This window comes from Lepidothrix coronata, unplaced genomic scaffold (genome assembly GCF_001604755.1).
Source record: "Lepidothrix coronata isolate B3197 unplaced genomic scaffold, Lepidothrix_coronata-1.0 Scaffold33, whole genome shotgun sequence".
NCBI classification, from domain to species: domain Eukaryota; kingdom Metazoa; phylum Chordata; class Aves; order Passeriformes; family Pipridae; genus Lepidothrix; species Lepidothrix coronata.
The window spans coordinates 2,226,824-2,251,209 of NW_016690213.1; the positions used below are offsets into that span (position 1 = coordinate 2,226,824).

At 40.8% G+C, this 24,386-nt stretch overlaps 2 protein-coding genes across 3 annotated transcripts in view; one reads left to right on the forward strand and one right to left on the reverse strand.

Annotated features, from left to right (window-relative positions):
* Positions 1-4,544: 4,544 nt before the first annotated feature.
* On the reverse strand, positions 4,545-6,406 carry TBCC (tubulin folding cofactor C). Its single transcript, XM_017811674.1, has one exon. It carries the CDS (start codon positions 6,403-6,405, stop codon positions 5,383-5,385), a length of 1,023 nt encoding a protein of 340 aa, XP_017667163.1. The 5' UTR covers position 6,406; the 3' UTR covers positions 4,545-5,382.
* Positions 6,407-6,557: 151 nt separating this feature from the next.
* The window catches only part of GLTSCR1L (GLTSCR1 like), a 45,613-nt gene continuing 27,784 nt past the window's right edge, over positions 6,558-24,386 (forward strand). The window contains exon 1 of one of the 2 annotated variants that reach the window (XM_017811671.1): positions 6,558-6,584. The gene's annotated coding sequence lies outside the window, so the exon portion shown is untranslated. Of the gene's footprint in view, positions 6,585-16,186; positions 16,401-24,386 lie in introns of those variants that run through there. The other variant, XM_017811670.1, reaches the window with a different exon arrangement.

Genomic DNA, 24,386 nt, shown 5'->3' on the forward strand with positions numbered 1-24,386 from the left:
CGTGCAAGGGAAAGGAGGAAGGTGATTATCCATTGAGGCTGTTCTCTCTGCTTGCTGTGAAGTGGATAAGTGCTGTTTCTTGAGAGAACCCATTAAATGTTTTTGAGCAGTAAGCCATAGTGCTGAAATAACATCTCTCCTGACTTCTTGGCAAAATATCCCACAACCATGCAGCACATGTTACGTTTTACTGACTTTTCAGGGCTCAGCTAAGAAACTTGAGATAGTTGGAATGTGTATTTATCTGACAGCCTAAAGTTAATTCGAGATAAAGGAACTTGAAACCATTTCCTTTCTTGTCAGTGATGACATAATGAAACTGCAATTAAAAGTGGAAAGAATTTTCTATCAGGTCTGTGGATCATGAGGATACGCAGGGAAATATGTCCTGCAGGACAAAAAGTATTAAACCTGCCCACAGCTAATGGAAGCTTGGTGCTGCTCTGGATATGGGTAATTTGGTATTCAGTTGCACAGATGACAGTCTGAATACCCCCTACCTTAATAATTTAACAGATATCCATGATATGTATGATGCAGCACAGTCATCTAATTGTATAACTGTGGTGTTTCCTATCAATTCAGGAATAAAATATTTAAATAGAACATGCAGCATATGCTTCAGGGCTCCCTCTTCCCTTTACTCTTCTGCTTTAAACAAAGGTAATGGGAGGGGTCCTAATAAAACAGTCCTAAATAGTTATTTAGTGTTATCTGGGAGATGATCAGTAATTCACCTGATGTTTAGGAAGGAACACTCAGGGCTTTAAGACTTCGGGTGGTACCTTTAAAGTCATCACAGAGCAATCACCACAACTAAAACAACCCAGATGAGGAAATGTGCTGTTTATTTAAGTAGTTTCAACAGTCCAATACGAGCTGGAGATTTAGAGTGGCAAAAACCACCCCACCCATCAAGTTAACTCACCATGCTCGGAGTTTTAAAGGGGATTGGTGGTAGTAAATCATGTGCAATACTCTGACACTTCGTTCAAAAAATGAAGTTAACACTTTTTAAATTGGGAGTTAATGCTTCCCCAATACTATCCCAATCACTGGATAAACCCATGTGCAAGCTTCAGCACAAACCGATCAGCCGAGGGCTGTCTCTGGCAGCACAACCAACCTAAGACACAGAGAAGGCTACGGGGGATCACGGAGACGAGGTTTGGGCAGTTTAAAAAAGAAAACTGTTTTTGCCTTGCATCTCCTTTTTTTTACAAAAATTTATCTTGGCTGTGGTTCACCTTTAATTTGGCACTTACTGCCGCTTTCTGCTTCAAACAGAAAATACTGAAACTGATCCATAGCAGATAAAAGCTAATTGCTGTAAAACTGTTTGAGTTAATGGTCTCCTCAGCCTTTGCCTATTAAACTCAAATGCATAATTCATATGCCATTTTGGAGGATAAAAAGGTAGAATAAGTTATTTAAATTATTATTGATCTCACGATTACTGTGTTCGAATTCAAAATATTGTTAAAAATTGTAATGTCTGTATATAACAATACAATATTGATACCTTTCAAAAAAGCTATGCCTGCTAAAACCTAAATATAAACCACAAATTTATCAGTGAAGAGAGCGGAAAAAGTTGATTTTAATGCAGACAATTTAATCTGGTATTTGTTAAACAGTCTGCTGCCCAATCCTGGGCCAATCTTAATCTTTCCATCTTCAAGAACATGAGATATAAAATACATATATGCTTAAACTATGGATATGCCCTTAGCCGATTAAATAATTTCCTGGCCCAAACTTTCTTTCACACTGCTCTGTGATACAAAACGTACCTTTCTGAGGCTTTTTTTCCTTTTCTTTCCTTAGGAGTGGTGAGGTTTCACTGCAAGAACAACTATACCTGGTTTTACCTATGATGGGAAGCTACTGTGTGCTCATGCAACCTAGCTTATAGTTTTGCTTTCATTTGTAACTATGTGGTGTGTACAGGGAAACTCCTGAGGAAAAATGTGATAAAATTGATGCACCACACTGTATGACAAACAGGTGGAGAAAAAAAGTCTGATTTATGACTTTTTTTTTTCCTCCTTACAGGTAACTTGGTAGGCTCCTGTTTTTGTGGCATATGAGGTAACTGCAGGTTCTGAGGCTGGAAATTGAGGCAAGTTGGTCAATTCACTGCTGGGACTGTTATAAACCCTGGGAAGAGTGATTTGGCTCACTGGACCCTGTGGCTCCTAAACTTCACACTGTGGAGCTTTTAGGGTGGTTCTGGTCTGGGTAGTTCCCAGCACTTCAGCCATCAATATCCACATGGTGTGTAACATGTTCAGAAAACACATCTTTTCTCTGACCTCTGAGATGTTAATTTTGAGTATTTATTTGTATGATTGTGATGGGCTGTAGTTTTCACTGCTGAAAGAGCAGGAGTTGCAAATCAGTTTGTACTTGCAGAAAAAGGAAAGAAATATGTTGGGAATTGAAATCTTACAAAAGGCTCATGCTTGTCATTACTGTTGGAAAACATCTCAGCATAACAGGCGGGTCCCCAAGTCAGTCAGATAAATCAGATTATGATGTGAATGGAAATGCTGAAATTCTGCAAGTTGCAGTGATTCTTTTCTTGGTATTCCTATCTGTCCTTGTACGTGATAAAACTGGCTGTTTAGTAAAACCTGAAGCAATTCCAGGTAAAGCAACTAAGATTTGATCCTTCTCTACATACAGCTATTGCTTAAGTAAGAAGAAACTTAAAAAAAAAATCCAAGCCCTCAAAAATATAATGTGTTATGTATGTATATTATACCTGTCTTTTTACACAGTAATTTGGCCAGAGTCCCACCAGAATCTATTTAAATGAAAGAAGGTTGGATAAAGAAAGAAGGCAAATAACTCTGGTTTTGTTCCTGGTATTCAGAGAAGCAGGGGCAGACAGAGGGAAATGCCTGGACTCCAGCAGGGAGTACATATTTAGAACTAGAAATCACATTTAGGTATTTGTCTGACCAAAAATTTTCAATCTTACTGTTCTCAGATTGAATATCCTTGTTTCCTGCTGTGCTTGAGACCAAGAGTCAGTTACCTCTTTTGTATTACAAAGGTAATGATGAATCTTTAAGGGAAAGTAATTGTCTGGAACAGTCTGGAGTCATGTTCCTGAAGAGTACTACCTACTAATTTTGGTTTGACAAAAGTTAAGTACTCGGAGGAAAGAAAACATTATGAACTGGGATGTTAATAACTTGACTTCTGAAAAACCTCACCCAGAAAGCCACTTCAGGGTGAAACTGAAGCCTAAACTTCCTTGTTTTGACTCATGCTCTGTTTATTCAGGCAATACCACATGCTATGGACCAACAGCAAATTCAGAACCGCACTTACATGCCAGTGTGAACTGCACTGAGAAGCCTCAGTACATCTCTGGTATCAGCCTGGCAGGATCCCTCCACTTCCAGATCTGCCAGTGCCCATCCTCACAGTAAGCAAGCGTGAATATTTAGAGCTTTGGGCGAGCAGAACAAAAGTGTTACTGCAGTTCTCACAGGCTGACCAATTTGCAATCCCAAGACCAGAGGATGCCAAAGGGATTTATCTGTCACTACCAGGATCTGTGGAGAAGAATGATGGAATACTAAATCAGGTTCTGTACTAGGATGGATGTGTTAAAACCAAGTTCCCTGAGAGCCTCAACTGATCATATCCCTTTAACAAAGGATATTAATTATGTACATTAAAGCAAGACTAAGGGTGTATTCTTTACATCACTTTATGATGTTATCATGCAAAGAACGTAGTAAAGGGACAACTGAAACAATTCTAAACAAATATATTTGAAATGCAAAACTCAATTCAGTCAAAAAGTATATATTAACAGAAGTAAACAAAACAAAGTTGTGAAGAATATAAAAAAAATCCCTTTCCCCCTCCCCTTTTAAATTAAATATCCTGAAAACAACTTAGATAAAAGGTTTTTCTGCTCAAAACCTGTCAAGTGAAGTTTCAGATACTTCTCATGGCAGCAATGCAGTTTTTGATGGTTCAGCTAGCATTTACTGTCTGTTAGAGGCACATATATGATGGCAGAGCAGCAAAAATATTTTGCAGCTTTAAAATAAAGCTTTAAGCAGATTCTAAGGCAAGATAAACAATTATGTCTTGCAAAATGTCACAAGTTAAGGAGGGGTTTCAGAAACATAGAACTGCAGTGTATACTTTATGTATGGAGAGTGGCCACTTCACCACCACTAGCAGGGTACTGTAAAGACATTGTATTCCACAATGCTGCTACCTTTTTATTATTATTTAGCAGGAGTGAAGAAATGGGACTTAAGTCACTGTGCACTTTGTGCAAGATAACATGAAATTTTGGAACTGGAATATAGCACCTCTACTTTAGTGATTCCCTGTCACCACTGTACTTGGGCAGTAGCAGAGTGCTGTAAATTAGGATCACAGCACACAAAGCCTTTTGTCTGGTTGACAGATGGAACAACTAGTGGGACATACTTGAACATCTCTGCCCTTTAGTTTCAGACTGCAGAGGAGCAGTTTACCTAAATTCTGCGATGTTAATCTACACTTGCTGTAAATGACCCTGAAAGCATACTCAAAGACTCATTTCAAGCTGTTTACATAAGAAGCATCCTTTCACATAACATTTTCAGATTGTGAAGGTTTAGTATTTATACAGCCTCTACAGATTTGTTGATTTCAAACAATCATTAATATATTAGGAAAGCATTAAACGTTTATTAGAATGCTTTTTTTCTTTTGGCTTATCTCATTTAAAATAAAAGCCTAAAGACAACTTAGACTTAAAACATATCAAGAGAAACTGGCTCATCATTATATCACAGTCTAGGATTCATCTCAGTCTGCTTACACTGTGCAATCACAAACTCCTCCTTTAAATTAACCTTTTGTTCCCATTACCTCATGGAATTATTCTCTTGCACTCTCCATAAGCCATAGTGTACAGTTGTCTGCAACTTGAGAATAACAAAAATATGAAAAATCTGGTTATTTGATCTTTCCATTCCAGGACAGCTTGCACTACTTGCAGCTAATGCAGATTCTGCCTGGTAGAGTGAAAGCAGCACTACAGCTGCAATAGAGGCTCACTGTTGTTTGTGCATCAGTGGCCCTTGCTCCACCTTAATTAGGAAAAACTCAGCAATGAGGTACTGCAGAAGTTGGCAAATCTCACTATGATATATAAAGATTATAGCAGCAGCTTGTGTAGACAAGTAAACTCTGTTTGACCGGTATTCTTCAATTTAAAAAATCCAGTCATACACTGCAATTCACAACTTAAATACCAAACGGAATCATTTAATGGCATAGCGGAGATCAAGTCCCGCAGTTTGTGAATCCATGCGTTTACACCAGGATCTCTTCCACAGCACAGAGCTGCCTCCGCAGTCAGTCCCAGCAAGTGATTCTTTCCTGCTCGGGGATCAGGCTCCAGTTGGGCGAAGGCTTGTCAGTCGCCAGCCAGTCAAAGTCATCCACCAGGTTCCAGTTGTTACTGTCTCTGTCCAGCCCGGACGACTCGAAATCCTTCTCGATACCCGGGTAGCTCCAGTAGTAGGGGGCGAAGGAGACCTCAGAGCAGCCCTCGATGACGGCCCGACTGGTCACCTGCACGTAGAAGCGGCAGCCGCGGGTGCGGTGTGTGCGGAGCTGCTGGCAGGCCAGCGTCAGCAGGCAGTCGCTGCAGCCGTCCACCAGCACGGAGGTAGACACGGGCCCGCAGAGCACGGTGCAGCCACGGCAGTCGCGCACCCGCAGCGTGTTGGGGTTGCCGCGGAGCCGCACCCGGCAGCCGCGCAGCTCCGACAACAGCACGTCCCGCTGCCGCAGCTCCGCGGGGCCGAGCTCCAGCTCCGCGTCCTGGGCGCCGCTGAACCCGCACAGCGGCTCCCCGCCCGGCTCCCCCTCGGCCAGGCCGGGCCCGGGCGCGGCGGGGGCCGGCGGGGCGGGCTCGGCGAGGCGCGGGGCGCTGCCCGGGGCCGCTTCTTTCTTGAGGGCACGGAAGGCGAATTTCTTCTTGGGCTGCAGCTGCTGCCTCCGCGCCGCCAAGTCCCCCTGCAGCCGCGCAACGGCCTCCTGGCCCTGCCGCACCTCGTAGGGCGCAAGGAACCGCACGCTGCCCGTCAGCAGCTTCTGCAGCGCCTGCAGGCGGCCGGCCGCCTCCTCCAGCGCCCCCGCCGCCAGCAGCCCCTCCACGGCCTCCCGCTCCCGGGCGAAGGCGGCCAGGAAGAACTCGCTCTGCTCCTCTTTCACCACCTGCGCCTCCTTCTTCTGCCGCTGCCGCTCCACGCCCTGCTGCCGTTCCGCTTCCCGGCGCTGCAGCCGCTCAGGCAGCACCACGGCGGCGGAGCCTGCGGCCACCTCGGGCTGCGACGGAGCCCCCGCGCCCGCCACCTCTCCCGGCGCCGCCATCTTGCTCGCTCCCCTCCCCTGCGGTCACTAAGCCGCGCGCCGATTGGCTACCGGCAGCCCCGGCTGCGTCGCCGCCGCCGATTGGCGGGCCGGGGGGCTCGCGGTGGGAGAGGGCGGGAGGGCCGGGGGGAGGGGTCTCCCACGGTCTTAAAGGGGCCGCCGCCTCTCCGCGGGATGGGGTGAGTGTTCGTGGCAGGTGCTGTGCGCCGTGGGTTATCCCGCTTCCCAAATTAGCGCCCGGGATATAAATAACCCCATGCCCCGCTCCCTGCCGTGCGAGCGCGTAACTGCCTGCTTCTTCTCGCCCTTCTGCTGCCTTCCCCCCTGGCCGCCTCCTCCCCCCCCGCCGCTCTCAGGCCGCGCCCGCGATGGGGAGCGGGGCCGGCCCTGGGCTTGGAGCTCCCGCGGGCGGGGGGCGCGGGGAAGGGGCGGCTCGGAGCAGGGGTGGGCGGGAGGCGTCAGGGCCCAGCTCAGCGCTCCACCTGCTGCCCTGAGCCGCCCCTGTGCCCTGGAGGCGTCGGGCGGTCCCGGCCCCTGCCCGGGTGGGGTCCCTGGGCAGCTTCACAGGGCCAGCGCCTTCGGGGGGGTTGCGTAAACGCAGTGTGTTAATAGACCTTCCCTGTTGTTCCCCCCTCTCGCAGGGAAGGGGCTGTAGAAAAGGCTGCTGATCCTTGTAGGTAACTGCAAAGGTGCTGCCGGGTGCATCGTTTCCTTCTTAGCGGCTTGTTTGTTTTCTGGAGTGTTTTGTTTCAGAAGAGAGTTCAGTTCTTGAGGGGGAACGTGGGAGCAAATGCCTATGGATTACTGTGCTCTCGAGGGAGGACTGTGCGAGTAATCCACAGAGGCCTATATGGAAACACAGGAAGGAAGACTTTGAGTGCCTTTTATAATTGGTAGATGTATTTTAAGTAAATTTGCAGCCGGGACCAGAAATGAAGTACACCTGGCTACAAAGTAAAAACAGTGACCATCATTCTGCCGTATTCATTTGAGAACTGCTCTTCTATTTACTGGAATGTAAACTTTTGCAAAGAAAGTTAACGCAAAGCACTCTTTTTTAAACATATGAAAAAAAAATTAACTCCTGTCCATTTCTACAAATACCATCTCCCTTCCCCGGTCATTTCAAAGTTAAAAATTAACATAGGACCTAAAAACTATCAATTGAAACAAAAAGGTGGTAAACCTAAAGTAGATAATCTGAATTTGTTACTGTCCTCTGTTTGGTAATAGCATGAGTTTTTTGCTTAATGTTCTTGTTTGGAAGTATAGGTTGTTACGCCCTTTAAGGTTAGCATTTGGAGGTAGCCTTAGATTGAAAGTAGACATTTTCTGTTTCCTGAGAAATGTGGTTAAACACAATACTGTTAGAGTGTACGGAGTACCTGAACCTTATATGTGATAGTGTCAGCCCAGTTAGGATGACTGAAGAAAACCAGTGAAATGCCTTTAATCCTTTCAATGCATGAAGGACTTGCCCTAAAATAGAGAATATTCCTTCCTTAACATTGTTAAAATATAAAATAAGGAGATTGAAAGGAATTGTTGTGTAACAGTAGCGCTTTGGAGCAGGTTGGACGGGCACTAGGATGGGTAACTTTGTGGCCGATGCACTACAGCTCTTACAACATTACACCTGTCACAACACTGCAATGTTAATGGGTCCAGAATTTTGCTTAACTTGCAGAAGGGGAGTACTCAATCATGAAAAACGAAGGGTATCTTGAAATATTGTTGCTTGATTTTTTTTCTTCCTACCAGTGTGTTTATATGAAACTTTTAGTAAGTCTTGGGCATTTTTTTCTAATAAAGTCATATCTGTTCCTGCAGTAATTGCAGCAATGTTCCATTAGACAGGCATATGGTGCAATTAATTCACTGCAATAAAAAAAATAATTCCTTATTTCCATGGTGTTTTGTCAGAAAGATGTGTAAGTTTCTTTTTACCCAGCAGGCTTTTTTTGCCTCTATGCTCCCATGAGACTGGGTAATACAGTTGGTAACAGTGATGTGCTTATCCCATAGAATATTATTATAGAATTATTATTATTATCCCATATAATTAATATTATTATTTACTCCATAAATAAGAATATTGACAGAAAAATATTTTTCCTGTTTCTCACTATGCATGAATGCTCCTGGAATATGGCTTTGGTATTGTTACACAGATGTGACCCAGTAGATGAAATGCAGTGGGTAAGACAACTTTATATATGGGGAGATTGCAAGCAAACGCTGGTGTACACAGCACAAAATAAATGTTAAGTATTTTATGCTGTAGTATAATAACTTCTTATTTTACTTGGGCACTTAGAAAGCTAGGCATTCTAAATTGGTCTTTTTATAGGTGATCGGAGGATTATAGGTGATCGGAGGATTAATGATTAATTAAGCTCCCTTGTAAATAGGAGCTTCTGGGAGCGACTGGAATCTTTTCACCTTAATAATGTGCACAAAAAAACCCCCAGGCATAAGAAGGTGAAACATAAGACCATAATGAAAAATTAAAAAGGGAGCAGTAACATTCTTCCAACTGCTTCATCTTGATTTTCCAAAATTACTTTCCACACTTACAATTTGAGGTTTTGGTATAATTGATATTGGCATGGATATATCTCTATATATTTTTTGTGGTCATACAAAGACTCAATTTTCTTCCTGACTTTGCTAGCAGTAACTTCTATGTTTTCAGGATGCATAGTGTGCTCCATTAAAAGCCATAGGGAACAGAAGATTTACACTTTCCCAAACAGTAACCACGTGAATAAAATGTAAGCCTTGTAGCTCAGGCTTGGACTCATTTAGGTAAGCTGCAACAAGCAGTTTGGCTGTTTGAGGATATTAGATAAAAGTAAGGTACAAAATTCTCTGTGTTATACTTTTTTCCTATTTTTTTGTCCCCTCTTGTTCCTCTCTGGTTTGCAAGTAGATAGTAGTCATTTCAGTAAGGCTTTTTGCCATTGTTTGGACTGTACGGTGTCTTTGTTTTATGTGAAGTTGCAGATTGCACTTGCTTACTTTGATTTGGCGCTGTGAAACTCCAAAACATAAGCTCCAATATGTGTGCTTCCATGTTTAAATCTGTGTCCCATGGTTGTCACTCTTGACTGCTATCTACCTGAAATATTTCGTACTGATTTAATATAGCTCAACAGTATTGACTTATGGCCTTTTCAAGTGAGATGTATTGTGTAGTTCAGGTGAAGGTTCAAGATCTTGTCTTGTTCCATCATTATTTTAAGAAAAGTGGGGAGTAAAAGCAAGATCCGCAAAGGCAACTGGGTGTCTGGCCTCATAATAATGGATTCTTACACCTGAAGTTCCTCAGCTTGTAAAAGTCCAGAATCCCATAGTTGTGGTGTGATCTTGAGGTGTGGATTTGGACTCTCTCAAGCAGAGGACGTCAGTAGAGTTATTCCTTATCACCTGTATGTACTCCCAGCAGGGACAACTTTATTCCAAAGTGTGTAACGCATGTGTGTTGCACCATTACACACACAGAAAATGCTATTTTGTCTTTTAGCTGTGTTTTCAAGAAAAGCAGCAGGCTCTGTGCCTTGCATGGAGCTCTTATCTGATAGATGCGATCTCTGCCTGTTAGATTGAGTTTCTGCAGAAGAGATTAGCAGGGTAACGCAATTACTTCTGGCTACAAAGTAGGTACTTCAGTGGCTTGCACAACCACGGTATTCTACTGATGGTTTTAGTAAGGGCGCTTTGAACTTCTCCGGCACTGTGATCAGGCATTAAAGATGTAAGCCATATTATGATTCATTTAAGATACTAGGCTGCACATTTTTCACGGTGGAATAGGGCTTCATTAAAAGTGAATGTTGAGTCACTGTATCTCTGTTCTTTTGGAAAAAAAATAAATTCCTTTAACGTTACGATTGGCATACTGGTTGTTTCTTAAAAAGCTTTTGTTTGCACTCAAATGTTGTGCTTTATATATCTGGCCATGTGGAAAGGCAAGACAATGTAAAATACATGTGTTTTTAAATCACTAATTAGAGAGAGCTAAAACTATAAAACTTATTTGGTGCAACTTAATTGCTGTGAGTAATGCAAAAGCTTTGAAATGTAATCCTTGGGAATGCTTAAGATACTAATTATATTCTGACCAATCAAGGTGCACTTGTTTTGAAACTAGTCTGAGCTGGTCCCTTCTGAGAACCTGGTATTTCCAATGCCAAAGGTAGAGAAACAGTAATTTATACAAAAATGAGTTATCCTTCAAAACCAGGAACAGACTTCAAAGCGTAAGATTTTATGACAACAGTCACTTCCAGATGAACAAAGCAAGGCCCAAATATGCTAAACACAAAAGCTCGGGAGCAGAAAATCACTTAGGTTTGGTCCAGGCCTAGCTGCTGACTTATTTAGAATCCTAACTTGCTAATTGACTGTACTCAAATTCTGAAGACCTAGTATGTAAGCTACAGATGCTGTTTTATGGACTCTCCTTTTGAGGCAATTCTATTAGTTATAGAGTTTCTAAGAGATTTTTTCAGTGCCTCACTTTACACTTCAGATGCTTTTACAATTATTTCTTTTTAATGCATTTCAAAAAACTAAGGTTATTTGAGTAAGCAGTTCAATGGACCACCGAGGTTCAACAGCATATCAAAATTTTCCATTTGGAAATTGTGAATCTTGATTGCAAACATATTCCATTTCTTTTTCTGAATAATTTAAATAGAATTAACTTCAAGTCATTGTATTCAAGTTTTTATATTAATTCTTCTGTAGTATATTCCTTAATGGATAAAACTAAACTTGTATTCTTTTGTCATTTATTCATCTTACAAAAAAAGTCTGTCAGCTATCATTTTGAATGAGGGAATCCCTCCTCCTGTTATTAGCATTTGTTCTTCAATCTAAATCTGAGCATAAATTCCAGTCATATTGATACACTTTCTAGTAATAATACAAAGACTACTTTTACATCAGTCTTCATTCGTATCCAAACCTTAGCCAGTTGGTTTCATTGTAGGGACTCAGAAATGTCCAAGTAAAACTATTCTGTCTCAAAAGCTGTGACTTAGGTGGTGCTTTATTCATAATGTCCCTTCTGTTCCTCCGTTTTGTCTTGTCCTTATACAAGTATAGCTTAGCATGTTTGCGTTTCTGTCATGAACACAAATGCTTTTTGGCTCTTCCATTGTGTTTCTGTATCCCTGTAATGCCTCGTATCATGTTTTACGTATCCCTTTTTTTGCTTAGGTTCCTTCTGTTATTATTTATTTGATTTTTAATTATTTTTTTTACATCATCTACAACACCTCAGTTGTATCACGAATGGTTCTTTTGTTACTTTCATTGCCTGGGTGCTGTTTTTAATAACTACTAGTTTTAATTAAAAAAAAAAACAACCAACCAACCTTGTGTCCATCTATTCGTTAGCATACTCCTTTGTATTTCAGTATCCTTACCTGTTTTTTCTTCATCCATCTATCCTAGCCAAAGTAACTATGAATCTTATAGAAGGTTCTCCCAATTTCTGCCATCATTTTTAGTTCAAATTCTTCTAAAAATTTTGGTGGTGTTAGTAGTGGAAGATTATTTCTCCAGGTAAAGATCTCTCTCTAGAGGTGGGGGTTTTTTTCCTGATACTTTTTAATGGTTGAATATCCTTAGATTATTCTAACTTGGAAGTGAAAGCTATTAATCTTTCAAGCTTAACTCTCCTTTTTAAGGTATTCTAAGCTGAAGAATATGAGACTCTATTTAAATAATGATAGAGCATGATATAGTTATTCTTGATCTGTTCCAGTAATAATTTTTAATTGCCATTTGTTTCAATGGGAGCTCCAGTCACCATATATTCTCTCATTTTACTTAATTGTCTTCCATATGTCAGATCCCCATTTCAAAGAAGCACAGTTCTCCAAAATCTGTCCTTTAGATTCATCACAGAACAGCCCTGTTGGCCTTCACCCAATCTCCAGTCACAGAAACCTGTCTGTCTTCTGGTGTTGGTGTACATCTCTTGTTCTGAGCTTCATTCTTTGTTACCTCGTCTTACTACTTACATATGAAACAATCACCCCTTAAGATACCTATTGGTTACATCTGTCTTTGGTAGGATGATTGATACTGGAGTCATACAGCTTTACAAGTTACATCATGAAATTATGGCCCAGGTTTTGTAAGTACTGTTTTGTGTTCACAAGGCATGGTATCAAGCTGAAAGTCTTAACGTTTAGATAATTTTTACTGGTGAGTCATCAAAATATTGGTGGCAATTGTTCAAAATTTGCTACAGATGTTGAACTTAATTTTTCATGTGGATTGTTACATTTATATTCCAAGTTAAAATCCTTCATGCCACTGTATTTGGGTGCCCTACTTTTCAAGTGTGACCTCTGCATCTCTATTGGTTGTACCCTTTAATGATGACCTATTTGTTCCTGTGCCTTCAAGCTTAGAGTTATTTATTCTTATCTAAGTTAGTAATTAATAAAACAGTATGTAGATAGATAAATGGTGTGACTGGTGATGAGCTGACACAAGACACATGTTAAGGGATGGAGAGATAAAGAAACATGGGAGGAACAAGTGCCATCAATAGAGGTGAAACACTCGGTCTGAGGAAGCAAGGCTGCAGTGGAGTAAATGGTGTTCTTTTCTGTCCAATATACCTTAGAAAGGATGCAGCAAGTATGCACGCAAGAATCTTTGGGATAACTGAGGAATTAATTCCTCTAATATACTAGCTTAGTTCTTAAATTCTTCATTATGAATCTACTGCTGCTTAATCTTCTTTTGGGGTACTAATTTATGATTGCACAAGAACTGGAATGTGTGTGATGCAGACCTGGAAAAATGGGCTGAATAACAATAAAGTGACTTGATCTAGGAGAAACTTGGAGACAGAATGAATGAGAGTGTTCTGTACCCCCTTATTTACTCCCTCTCAATATCTAAGTGTAGTTTTCACTTCTTCACGCTCTATCACTTCAGGGTGATGTATCTCAGATCACTCCAAATGTCATTTGGTGTCTTTATACACCTATGAGAGTGGTATTTGCCAAATAGCATGGTCACAGTTTGACAGCTGATGTCAAAATACAACCAAACAGTAAGTTGTGTGACGGGTGCACATGATGTTCCTGGTAGCTGCTATTAGACCAACGTCTGTCTTCTAAAGATTTCTCTTACTCCTTTTGACACTGGTCTTGCCTTTCTTCTCATGTTCACTTCCCCTTACTCCGTATGAAGCTGCTACAGGAAAATGAATTGATGTGATTGTGGAAGTTATTAAGAAAAAGCAACTGATTGTGCATTATATGTAATTGGAGAATAGGACTCTGGTTGAAGATGACAGTTCTGAGCAGACAACCTTGGGGCAGAAGAATTTTGACGTATAAGGGTCTCTACTATTAATGCAGTGAGGCAATAAGAAGAGGGGCAATCCCTTGGGTCAATGACACCCAGTTCAGAAACACCAAATGATCCTCTTAAAGTGTGATATCTCACACCAAAAAGAGTATTTCTTTACAAACACAGTCTGGAAAAATCTGTAGTACATCAGAAAGGGATAAAATTACAGCTGATGACTGTATTCAGACCTTTTAGTATTAAAGGTGACATTAAGTGCATATTTCAATATGACTGATAAAGTTACATCCATTTCTTTCTACCTAAGCCAATTTTGTATCTGAACAGGTATAGCAAATACAGAAACACATGCAAGTTTACTTTATAGACTGTACAGTGTGTTCTGGTTTGGTTTTGTCCACTCAGGGGCAATGTAAAGGGTTTCCATTCTTTCCATTCACCGACTTGTGTGGATCTGGAGAAATCTGGTTGCTGCAGGGTGCTTTATTGTATAGATGATATTAGCTCTCCTTCCCTTTTTGTACTGTACCTGCTCGGTAACGTTATTGTCACTGCTGCTTTGAAGCATCATTCAACGAAAGTAAGTGTAAACTATGGTACCATCATGGAAAATTTATGTAAGATTCGTTTGTGTTTCTTATGATAAGAGAATGTATTCAAAATCATTTGTCCTCCTTTCTCCAGTTCCTTCTTTGTATCGTATTGCCTACTTCCTGTTGTGGTTTCTGCAGGACTGGGAGAATAATAATAACATACTGATCAGATGTTCTGCCAAAGTCCCTTCCTGTAAATCAGATCAGAAGAATGCTTGTGGTGTCCCTCCAGCTCACAAATTCTCACTTGAGCAATATTTCTAAAGCCAGTGATGCTGAGTAGGCTTGAATTCAGGGCAGAGTTTGACCCCTTGAAACAAATTTGCTGAAGTTAGGGATCTTGAAGTTTGGCTTTTTTGATTTTTCTAATGCTGGTGTCAGGAGTATAGGCTTACAGCTCTTAGAGAGCTCTTTGACATGGGGTGTTTACATCCATATTGTTGCCTATTTGTGTCCTTGCTGTATTCGTGAAAAGGGAAGTTAATACACTGGCTGATGGACTGGGCACTGCCACGTACGTGTTCCGAATGTCTGGGCTGCATAAAGGATCTGTTGGACTCGTGCTAAGACTTGTTTGCTTGGCCCAACCCTTCCATTTAGGGAGTGATTTGTAACTTCGCCTCAGTTTGCTACTGTGGGCATGCATATAAACAAGATTACTTAAAAATATAATATAACCAGATTCTAATTGAAAAACAATACTGAGATGCTGAGTTTTGGGGGTTTTTTTAATATAAGAAGTTTGGCCAACTTCTTTAAGAAGGTCTACTTAGCACCCTGCCCATAACCATCTTCATATAGTTGTATTTAAAAACTAAAACCTGTGTTTTCTTTGAGTTGTAAAGCTAATAAAGAAGGACGTGCTACTAAATAAAGTCTTCAAATCCTTGTCTCTAAGGAGTTTTAACAAAGTTACTTAGGAATAAAATAGAAAAGTCCTTCGGAATTATAACTACTAGCAGAAAAAGTGTCTTAAAGACATTTTTTTGTTGTTTTAAAAGCATTACCATACATATCTCTGCACACTAAGAATCTTCAATCAGGATTTTTCTTTAATAAACCAGGCTTCTCTGAATTATCTGAATAAATAATTATTTTTAGAATTACTTAAAAGGTTTTAATGAATGAAGTGAATAGTTTCAACTGAAATAGTTTTCTATAACCAAAAACTTTTGAAAAAAATTATCAATGCTTTTAGATGAAGTAAACTGTTCAACAGCATCAATGAACTCTCGGTGCTATAAACTCTGACTTCAAATTAACATTTTTAGGTTACCTAAAACTTTTTTTTTAAGGAGTTGAAATTAATGTAATTTGTTTCCAGCAAGGCTGGTGAGAATGTAGCTAAAAATACTCAAAATATTGTAGCTTGTAAGGGGATCAAATCTTATCTTTTTCAAGGTGACCTTGCGTTTATTTTTCTGGGGATCCCCCACCCTTGCATTTATTTTTCTGTGAATCTACCTGCACACCAACGTGTCGAGGTTTACAGCTTTATTATGAAGAAAGTCAACCAACTTGTTTAAATTAATGTTCATTTTAATAGGAGAAAAACTTTATTTCACTTTCCTGTAATCCCAAACGCCCCCCAGCTTTTAACCCAAAGCCACCAGCTAAGGCTAGGTCGCCAGACCTACAGTTTTCTCAAAAACAAAATAAAAAAAAAAAAAGAGGAGCTAAACTTTTTAAAGGGCCTGTCTGTAAAAACGCGGAGCGAGGATCGCGCTGGAGCCGGGGACTCATCATGCCAGGGCGGCGGTGCGTGTGCCCGGGCGCCGGTCTGCGGCAGTGTCCCGGCGGAGCTGCGCCGTGCCGGGCCCCGCCGGTGCGGTGCCGGGGCCGGGGCTGTCGCCGGTGCGGGTGCGGAGCGGAGCCGAGCGGTGCCGCGCTCTCCTCCCGCTCGCTTTCTCTTTCCCCCTCTCTCGCTCGCTCCCTCTCCCGCTCGCTCTCCCCCCTCCCTCCCTCGCTCTCTCGCTCTCCCTCTCTCTCTCCTACACTGCCAGCCCCTGATGTGATGGCGAAGAAACCCCGTTGACAAGGCACTGCTTTTTCATGACGGTGAGTTTCCCTTTGAGTGTATTATAATTTTGTGATAAAAATTTCAAGGAAAAAAAAAACACACAACCTCCTTCCTCCCTTCCTTCGGGGAGGGAAAAGAGAGGGGGGAAATCTATCTCCAGACAGACAGAAAAGAAAGAGTAGCAAATTAACAACCAGGAGTTGCCAAAACCAGGATATTAGGTTTCAGCCCAGAGAGCTATTGGCTCTGGGGCTATGTATATAAATATATATCTAGAGAGAGAGCGAGCGAGAGGGGAGACGAGGAGGAAGAAGAGGGATATTTTGTGGGTGGCTGTTGTTTGGGCAGATGTGGATTCACATGGAAATGAACTATATATATATATTATTTTTTTTTTTCCGCGAGGCTGGTGGTGGTGACTGCTGAGGGCACTTAAAAAAAAGTTGTTTCTTAAAATATAGGCGGCGGGGGGGGGTTGAAGGGAGAGATAAGGTTTCAGGTCCAGGCTGATAGCTGCAGAGAGGGGAGAGGTTTGGGGTGGGTTTTTTTTTTTTCTTGCTGATGCCATGCAAATTCAGGAGAGGAGGGAAGAAAAATCTCTTTTAATGACTCATTGATTGAGCCGGTTTAAAATTAGTTGTTGTTGTTGTCTTTTTTTTTTTTTTATTTTCCGCCCCCTTGATGGCCATCAAGAGAGGAATGGAAAGAGGAGAGGAGGGAGAGTGTGTGTGTGTGTGTGTGTATGTGTGAGTGTGAGAGAGAGAGTGAGAGGGAGAGAGGGGGATAGAGAGAGTATGTGAGGGAGAAAGAAAAATAATCTTTTCAAATCTCCTCCCTCTTTTTTTTCCCCCCTCGTTTCTTTGCTTTTCTCTAAAGCTCTGTGGTCTGTGAAACACTCTTTTCTTCCTCCTCGTCGGGAAAATGGAGACACTTCGTCTCTCTCCTGGCTGTGCAGCTGGGAAGGATTTTTCTTTTCTTTTTTCCTTTTTCACTCACGGCTCGATTTTTTCCTTTACCCCGTCCACTCGCCACCACCCTAATCTTGTCTTTTCTTTGAGCTTGTGTCTCAGATTTGTACCTTCTGGGGATTTATTTTTCAGTCGTTTCCTCGTTTTCGGTGTCGCCATTAGATTTGATTTGATTTGTTTGGTTCTTTATTTGCAATTTCCTCCGAATCTCTCCGTGCCTCCTGCTTTTAACCGAGGAATGGAAACGGTGCCGCTTTTTGTGGGTGCGCGAAATACTCGGGCGGTAGGTTTGGGCTAATGCGCTTTTTTTCGCCTTTTCGGGACTAAGTTTTCCGATGTGCCTTACATTTTTATTTTTTTTATTATTGTTTTCCTTTTGGAGAGAGAATATTTAACTGTAATGCCTCTTTAAAGCACAACAATAAAGCGTCTCTTTCTGGAGTGACCCGTTTGGCTTCGCTGTAGAGGGGATGTGAATCCGATCCTTTGTGCTGCTGGGATTATTCTCCGTAAAAGAAACAATGTTTTATAAATAATTTTTTTATTTGTGCCTTAAAACAGTAGTCGGTCGTGGAGGCGGTTTTCTGAAATGCTTACTGTTCACATTCATTGATTTATGGGCGGGATTCAGTGTGTCAGTTGTATTTTGCTTTCGGTATTAATTGCAAAATTCAGTTACAGATGATGGCAGAAAGCAGATGTAGAAGTATTACAAAAACCGGGCAAAATCGAGCCACGTATAGAGGGCACGTTTATATTTACTCAGAGCTGTTCCTAATCACTGTGGGGAGGAAGGAGATATGGAGGCCTCTGCTTTTCCCCATTCTCTCTGCTCCTCGCTCCTTTCCTCCTCGGGGCTCGGCAGCGCGGGATGGGAGAAGGATTGAGGGAGAGAGGGGAGAGCGGCTCCGGAGGCGGCCCGGGCTCGCCGGGCAGCGCATGCGGCACATTCCCGGGTGCGAGTGGGAGCGGAGGAGTGTGGGGAAGATGGCGCTGCCTGGCTCCCTGCCAGCGTTTGTTGCGCAGTTTCACCCGCTCTCCTCCCCCACGGGCGCCATTTTAAGGTCCTTTCTGCTGTCGCCGCGCCGTGTGGGGCGGTGCCGTCGCGCCCCGCTCGGGCCGTATTTCTGTGTCTGTCTCGGAAGCGTTACTGTCGTGGGCTTTGGGAGCCTCTCCCCCCAATCCTAAAAGCCTTTCTTCCCTCCCTGTACCCACCCCCTTCTTTCTTAGTCCTGTGTCACTGACTTAGGGGGGTTAAACAAGCTTGGTTCACAGGGGCCCGTGCTCCCAGCCGAAAGCCCGTCAACATCCCTTAAAAGCTTGTTTTCTTACCTCTGAAATACGTGTTTCGTGACATTCAAAGTATAGGAAGGAAAAAAGATTTCAAAGAACCTCTTTTGAACGATGACCAGAAAAATAAAACGTGACATTAAAAAAAAAAAAAAGCACCTTTAAAGAAATGCACTAGGGCATTTGGTCGAGGTAATCTTTGAAAAGCCTTCGGTTCCTTTAAAAGTGCTCGCAGAAATACCAGGGCAGGGAACTTATTGTTGGGGGGTAGGTAACTCATTTTGTTGCTGTTACTGTCTTGGTAATTTTTTTTTGGTGTGGGGACACACTAGCATTTTTTCAAATTTTTATCACTCCTATATATCTCACAGGAAGCGGTGCTTTTTGCAAATTACTCAATTTAGCAACTCTACCTTAATATACTTTTAAAGTTTTGGCTTGGTGCTGTTTTTAGGGGGAGTGTTGAAAATAGCTTGTTTAAAATTAAAACCACCTTTTGTTTGTTTTACATTTCTGTGTAATCTGCTCAGTGCTCATGAGGCTTGAGTTTAATACGAACAACATCTGTACTCAGGAAGAGCAAGTGTGCTGCCAGACCAACTCATGCTGTGCCCACTAAGGAGTGTGGAGTGCTTGTTTAGTTCTTCAGTTTATGTTTTTTGACACATCAGAGGAAGGTTTCCCTATGCTCTTTGTTCATTCCTGAAGGACGTGAGAGATTTTTTTAAATTGTGGATTAATTTTATGGGTGTTTAAATTCTTTGCCTGTTGGCATTGAAGGGTTTTAAACATTTCTATGAAATACATGCATTCGTTGCTTGGAATATACTAAAAGAAGTGTGTGTATATAAATTGTTTTTCTGAAGACTTTCACAACCTTTTTTACATTTTAGCTTTAAAAAAAATACTAGCTATAAAACTTTGTTTACAAATATTTTGAATGTGGAGTACAGTATTTGTTCATATATTTTAGAAATCTCATTTCATGGAAGTCACTGTTTCTTGAAGTGATTATTTAACATTTTTTGTTCACAGTAGCCTTGGGATCAAGCTAGTGAATTATTTTTTTAATGGTAGTGTATTTTTATATAATAAAATTTCTTTATTATGCTCTAATATCTGGCAGACTGTGTGTGGTTTCTTTTCATTAATTAGTGAAAATAATGAAGATGTCGCAGGAATGGTGTGATACTCACGTATTTGGCTGTGTTCTTATTTCGTGCATACTTTAAGTGCTTACTTTCTATGTTATACCTGTATTCTTGAGTTGATAACATGCTCAGTATGTGTGTGGACTTAGCTGAGGTCACTGTACTACTGTAGCTAAGTATTTACATCACCTTAGAGAAGTGCAGTTTTCCTGCCCCAACCCCTCCATGTGTCCTTTTCCAGTAGAGTTCATATATTTAGTTTAATTGTACTGAGGGGAAACCCCCAAAGTTCTGCTAGCATGAGGTGCATTTTCATTTTCTGCCAAGGGCCCTTTTTGTATCTGTAAAGTTTTGCTGCAGAGATAAGTCCATAGTCTGGAGCTGGAAGGGCTCTGGAGACATGGATGCCTAGGTATTCTGCTTGCTGCATCTCCAGAGTTTTGCTGGCATACTTCCACATGTGTTCCAGAAAAGTTGTATCTGTATAACTGCAGTTAGGTTTTACAGTGTGACTCTAATGGTCAATGATTGTGCCTTTTCAAGCTACATCAAGCTTGTGGTAAATCTAATTACAGGTGCTTTTTAGCATGAATGTAGCAGTGAGAGTGTGAAAGTGTGTCATTCCTGTCTGTGTAGTACCTACAGTCCAGGTGTAAGAGCCTCTTTGGTGATGTAGTTCATGTTATTCAGAGTTGGCATAATTTCTTACAGTAGTTCTGCTGGAAAAAGCTGCATCTGTGCTTGAAAGATTTTTTATGGTGACGTACCCATGTCTGGCATAAGACATGGGGTTTGTCTATAAAAACAAGTGTGTTTTGCTTTCTTAGGGTAGAGGAGAAGCAGCAAGATTAATGAACTGTTCAAACACTCATTGTGACCTGCCACTGTTTTAGTTTGAAAGTCAGAGTGAACAGTTTCACTAAGGCCCTTGTTGCACCAACATAAATGCATAAGCACCAACCTGATGTTTTTTCAAGGTCATCACATAGTTAAATTAATATGTGTATCTTTTTTTTCGAATGTTCATTTGCTCCTGCTTTCCTTGTTGAAAAGAAACAACTGCTGTGTCTATATTCTTTTTGCTTTATATAAGAATTGAGGTTTCAGACAGAATAAAAATTAACGTGATTAACTAGCACAAATAGACTATCAAGGTTTTTAATTGCTTTATTTTCTTGTACTAGTTTTAAAATGTTCTAGAGCTACTTCCACTTTTACACTGACTTAAGGAAAACCTTGCTAAAAGGAATAGAGAGAAAGCAGACAAATCACTGTCAAAATGTAATACAGTATCTTTTGTTTAACTGAAAGTATAAAGAAAGGGTGGTGAAGTGAAGAGAGGGGAGGTCTGGGGAGAAAGTCTTAGCTTCATTGAAAGAGACTGATCATTTTTGTAAGGTTTGATCTTATGCTTCCACTTGATCAGGTGGAACTTGCAGTAGTTTTACTGTGAATTTGATACGAGTGTGGAATTTCAGTATCTGGTGTTGAAGCTTGATTTTATTATGATAAGTCAATTACAGAAAATGTCTTGGGCCTCACTGAGATCACATTCAGATGACAAAATCTCCTTCAGAACGGACAGGATTGGTAGCGTGGAGGATTTTCATCCTGGTTTTGGGGGTGTTGATATGGACCACACTGCTGAATTAGTTACACATTTGTCAATTCATCATAATCAAATTTCAGTTGATAGCTAGAACATAATAACTAAGAGTAGTATAAATCACTGTTCAGCTTTAATTATTGGTAATTGTTAGCAGACACTAGCTTGTGTGAACCATGCTTGCGACAAGGTAATTAGTTTTTGGTTTTTTGGATTTTTTTTAAACTAGTATGGACTAGAGTGGCAATGAAAAAGTATTCATTTGGTATTGCTTTATGGATCAATTGAGAAGTGATCAGTTCATAAGGAAATTACATTCTGCAATTGCAAAATTGGTTTTTCAGAATCTTTGAAAACTGTATGCACAGAATGAGAAGTATGATACTCGGTATTCTCTAGTAGAAACAAGGTAGAAGCATCTGAAGAACCGACTCGACATTCCCTGAAGTATGATGTTGCACAAAATAACATATGCTAATAGTCTGCATTATTGCATACAGTAGTTCCTAGAAATGCTTAAGAGCATCTAATATCTTTTGGGCAGGCGAATATTTCTTTCCTAAGGAATTGATGTGATTACACCTCCTTCTTTGCCTCTTTTGGGATGAAACCAGGACCTTTCAAAATGTTGTACGAATATTGAAATGCCTGAGGAACTGTGTATGCGGTGGAGCAGCTTGGAAGACAGAGCCCAAACTAGGACATAGCATTGAGGATAGTCACTGCTGGGGAAATGGGCTCAGCCCAGTGTTCAGCCTGGGGAATCCCGTGGGGTAGGTAGGCATGCTGACCTCCAGGCTGAGGTTACTCTGATTTTTCTCAATGTGATTTAAAAGATCTGTTTCCTGATGAAAGTCTTGTCAAGATTTTCGTGTTGCCAAGAACAGCTGTGGATGCACTAGGAAAAAATTGTGTTGAATAAATTAGAAATTCCATGCTGAACTGTGTGTCTGAGGGAAACCAGATTGTAGACAGCCACACTGAGGGTTCACACGTGTATTTGGTCTGTTGGCTGTAGCTGGATTGGCCTTTACTATCATACATACTGTTAATTGAAATGCACATTTTTGGTTTTTTCTTAATATAATAAAATATCACTGTAGCATTTTGAAGTTTAAGTTACCACATTTGCCAAACTCAATAATTTTTTTAATGGTGTATTAAGGTGAAATAGAATATAAGAGTTGGATAAACAGCCTATTTTAGGTTCTCTGTGCTTTAGTGTGTGGTTTTTACTTGCCCTTCTGTGTGTGGAGCTGGTACTTCACAATTACATAAAGACCCTGCCTGCCCCCTCTTTCACCTGTTCATCTCGTGCCAGGTCTTAGAAACCATAAAGATGCATAGCATTGTGCCTAGCACTTTTGTATTCCTTTTCTTGTTGCTGTTCATCTGACTCCTGAATAGTTCCTATTTTTTGACTAGTTTTCACTAGAAAGATTTTGCATCATTCTTCCGAATATTTAAAATCACCATTTTCTTCTCATGCTCTGTTGCATACAGATAGATACCTCTGAAGTGTTTCAAACACTGTAAGTTCATCTTAAAAGTGCTACTCAGACTTACAATCCTGCAATTAAAACACGTTTCTATATTTAGTAAGTTAATGCTTGGCTATTGCACTGTGTTACCAAGTTAGAATCACAGATTTCTTACTTTATTAGCTCTTTTTTAGAGCACAATTCCTGGTAGATTTTGCAACAGTACAGTAGTTGCTTTTTGTTGATTACTCTGTAAGAAAAAACTCAAAAGGAATAATTCTGTATTGTAGAATATAAGCACAGCATGGATTACAAGTGAGTAGTTAAATCCTTGTGTTTTACAAAGTACCTTTTAAAATTAATTTTGTGTCCTTAACTCCTGTTGTCCTGTTAACATCCTGAAATGACAACTATTTGATAGTTATGCCTTTGGAATTTTTAATGAGTAAAATTGAGAGTGAGATTTTAATTTGCAGTGAAGTTTTTCAATATTTACCTCTTTTCCATCGAATACTGTGTCGTTATTCGGCAGCACATAATTTCTTGCAGTAATGAGGGGGGAAAGTGGAAATACCTCTTAATATTAACTTTTTTATTCTGTTCATGTAAAAATCAATTTCTTGAAAATAGAGGGCTTGACTTGGTGAGCAGCTCTTAAGTTGATCGTAAGACACAAGCTTGGTTAGTTACAAGAATCTGAAATTGTTCAGTTTGCAAGATAATAGATTGTTTAAAAGTAGTATGGACTTGGAATTTAAGAATAAACTATATGGTAATAAGATTTTGAGTTTATACTCCTTTCTTGCACTCCTGTGTTGCAGAGAATGCAAATGGTTGTTCTTGTATGGGAAAGTTTCCTTCAATGAATCTAAGGCTGCCTGTTCGATAGGAACTTGAGAGAGAGCTGGCAGTGTAAGGCAGGCAGTAGTTACAGCACCTTAGCAACCTGAAGGGCATCCTGCTAAAGTGATACACGTTACCTAATGTGAGATAAAATGGCTTTTTTTCCCCCGGTTCAGAAGCACATTGAGCAAAATACTAGCACTGTGAAAATTAATGAGAGTTGTGGTGGAAATTTGTGTGAGAGAAGGACTTCCAATTCTGGGCATTTGACCTCTGCAGTCAGTGTGGAATCACTTAATGCTCCTGCAGTCCTTGGATGTAATTTTAACAAGGGATGAATGCTTGTATTGAGTTAATAGAGTTATGTTACATCCATGTTCAGACAGGTTGTGAGGGATGAAAATGCCACAAATTTGATGTTACATAGTTCACTACTATACTCTTCTCTGAAGTGACTTAGAGTTACTGATTTCTTCTGGTTTTGGTGATTATTATTACAGTGACAAGTATTTCTTCAGCTATTTAATAGTGATGTTGCTATTAATGTTGGAGTTGTAGATTAAAATTCTGGATGGAGAATGGTAGAGCAACAGAACAATATAGAAGATTTGATAGGTCAGGTTCATTATGAAACTTGAGAGATCTTGTCAGAATTCCTGCTGACAGGATGTGTACAATGTCTTAC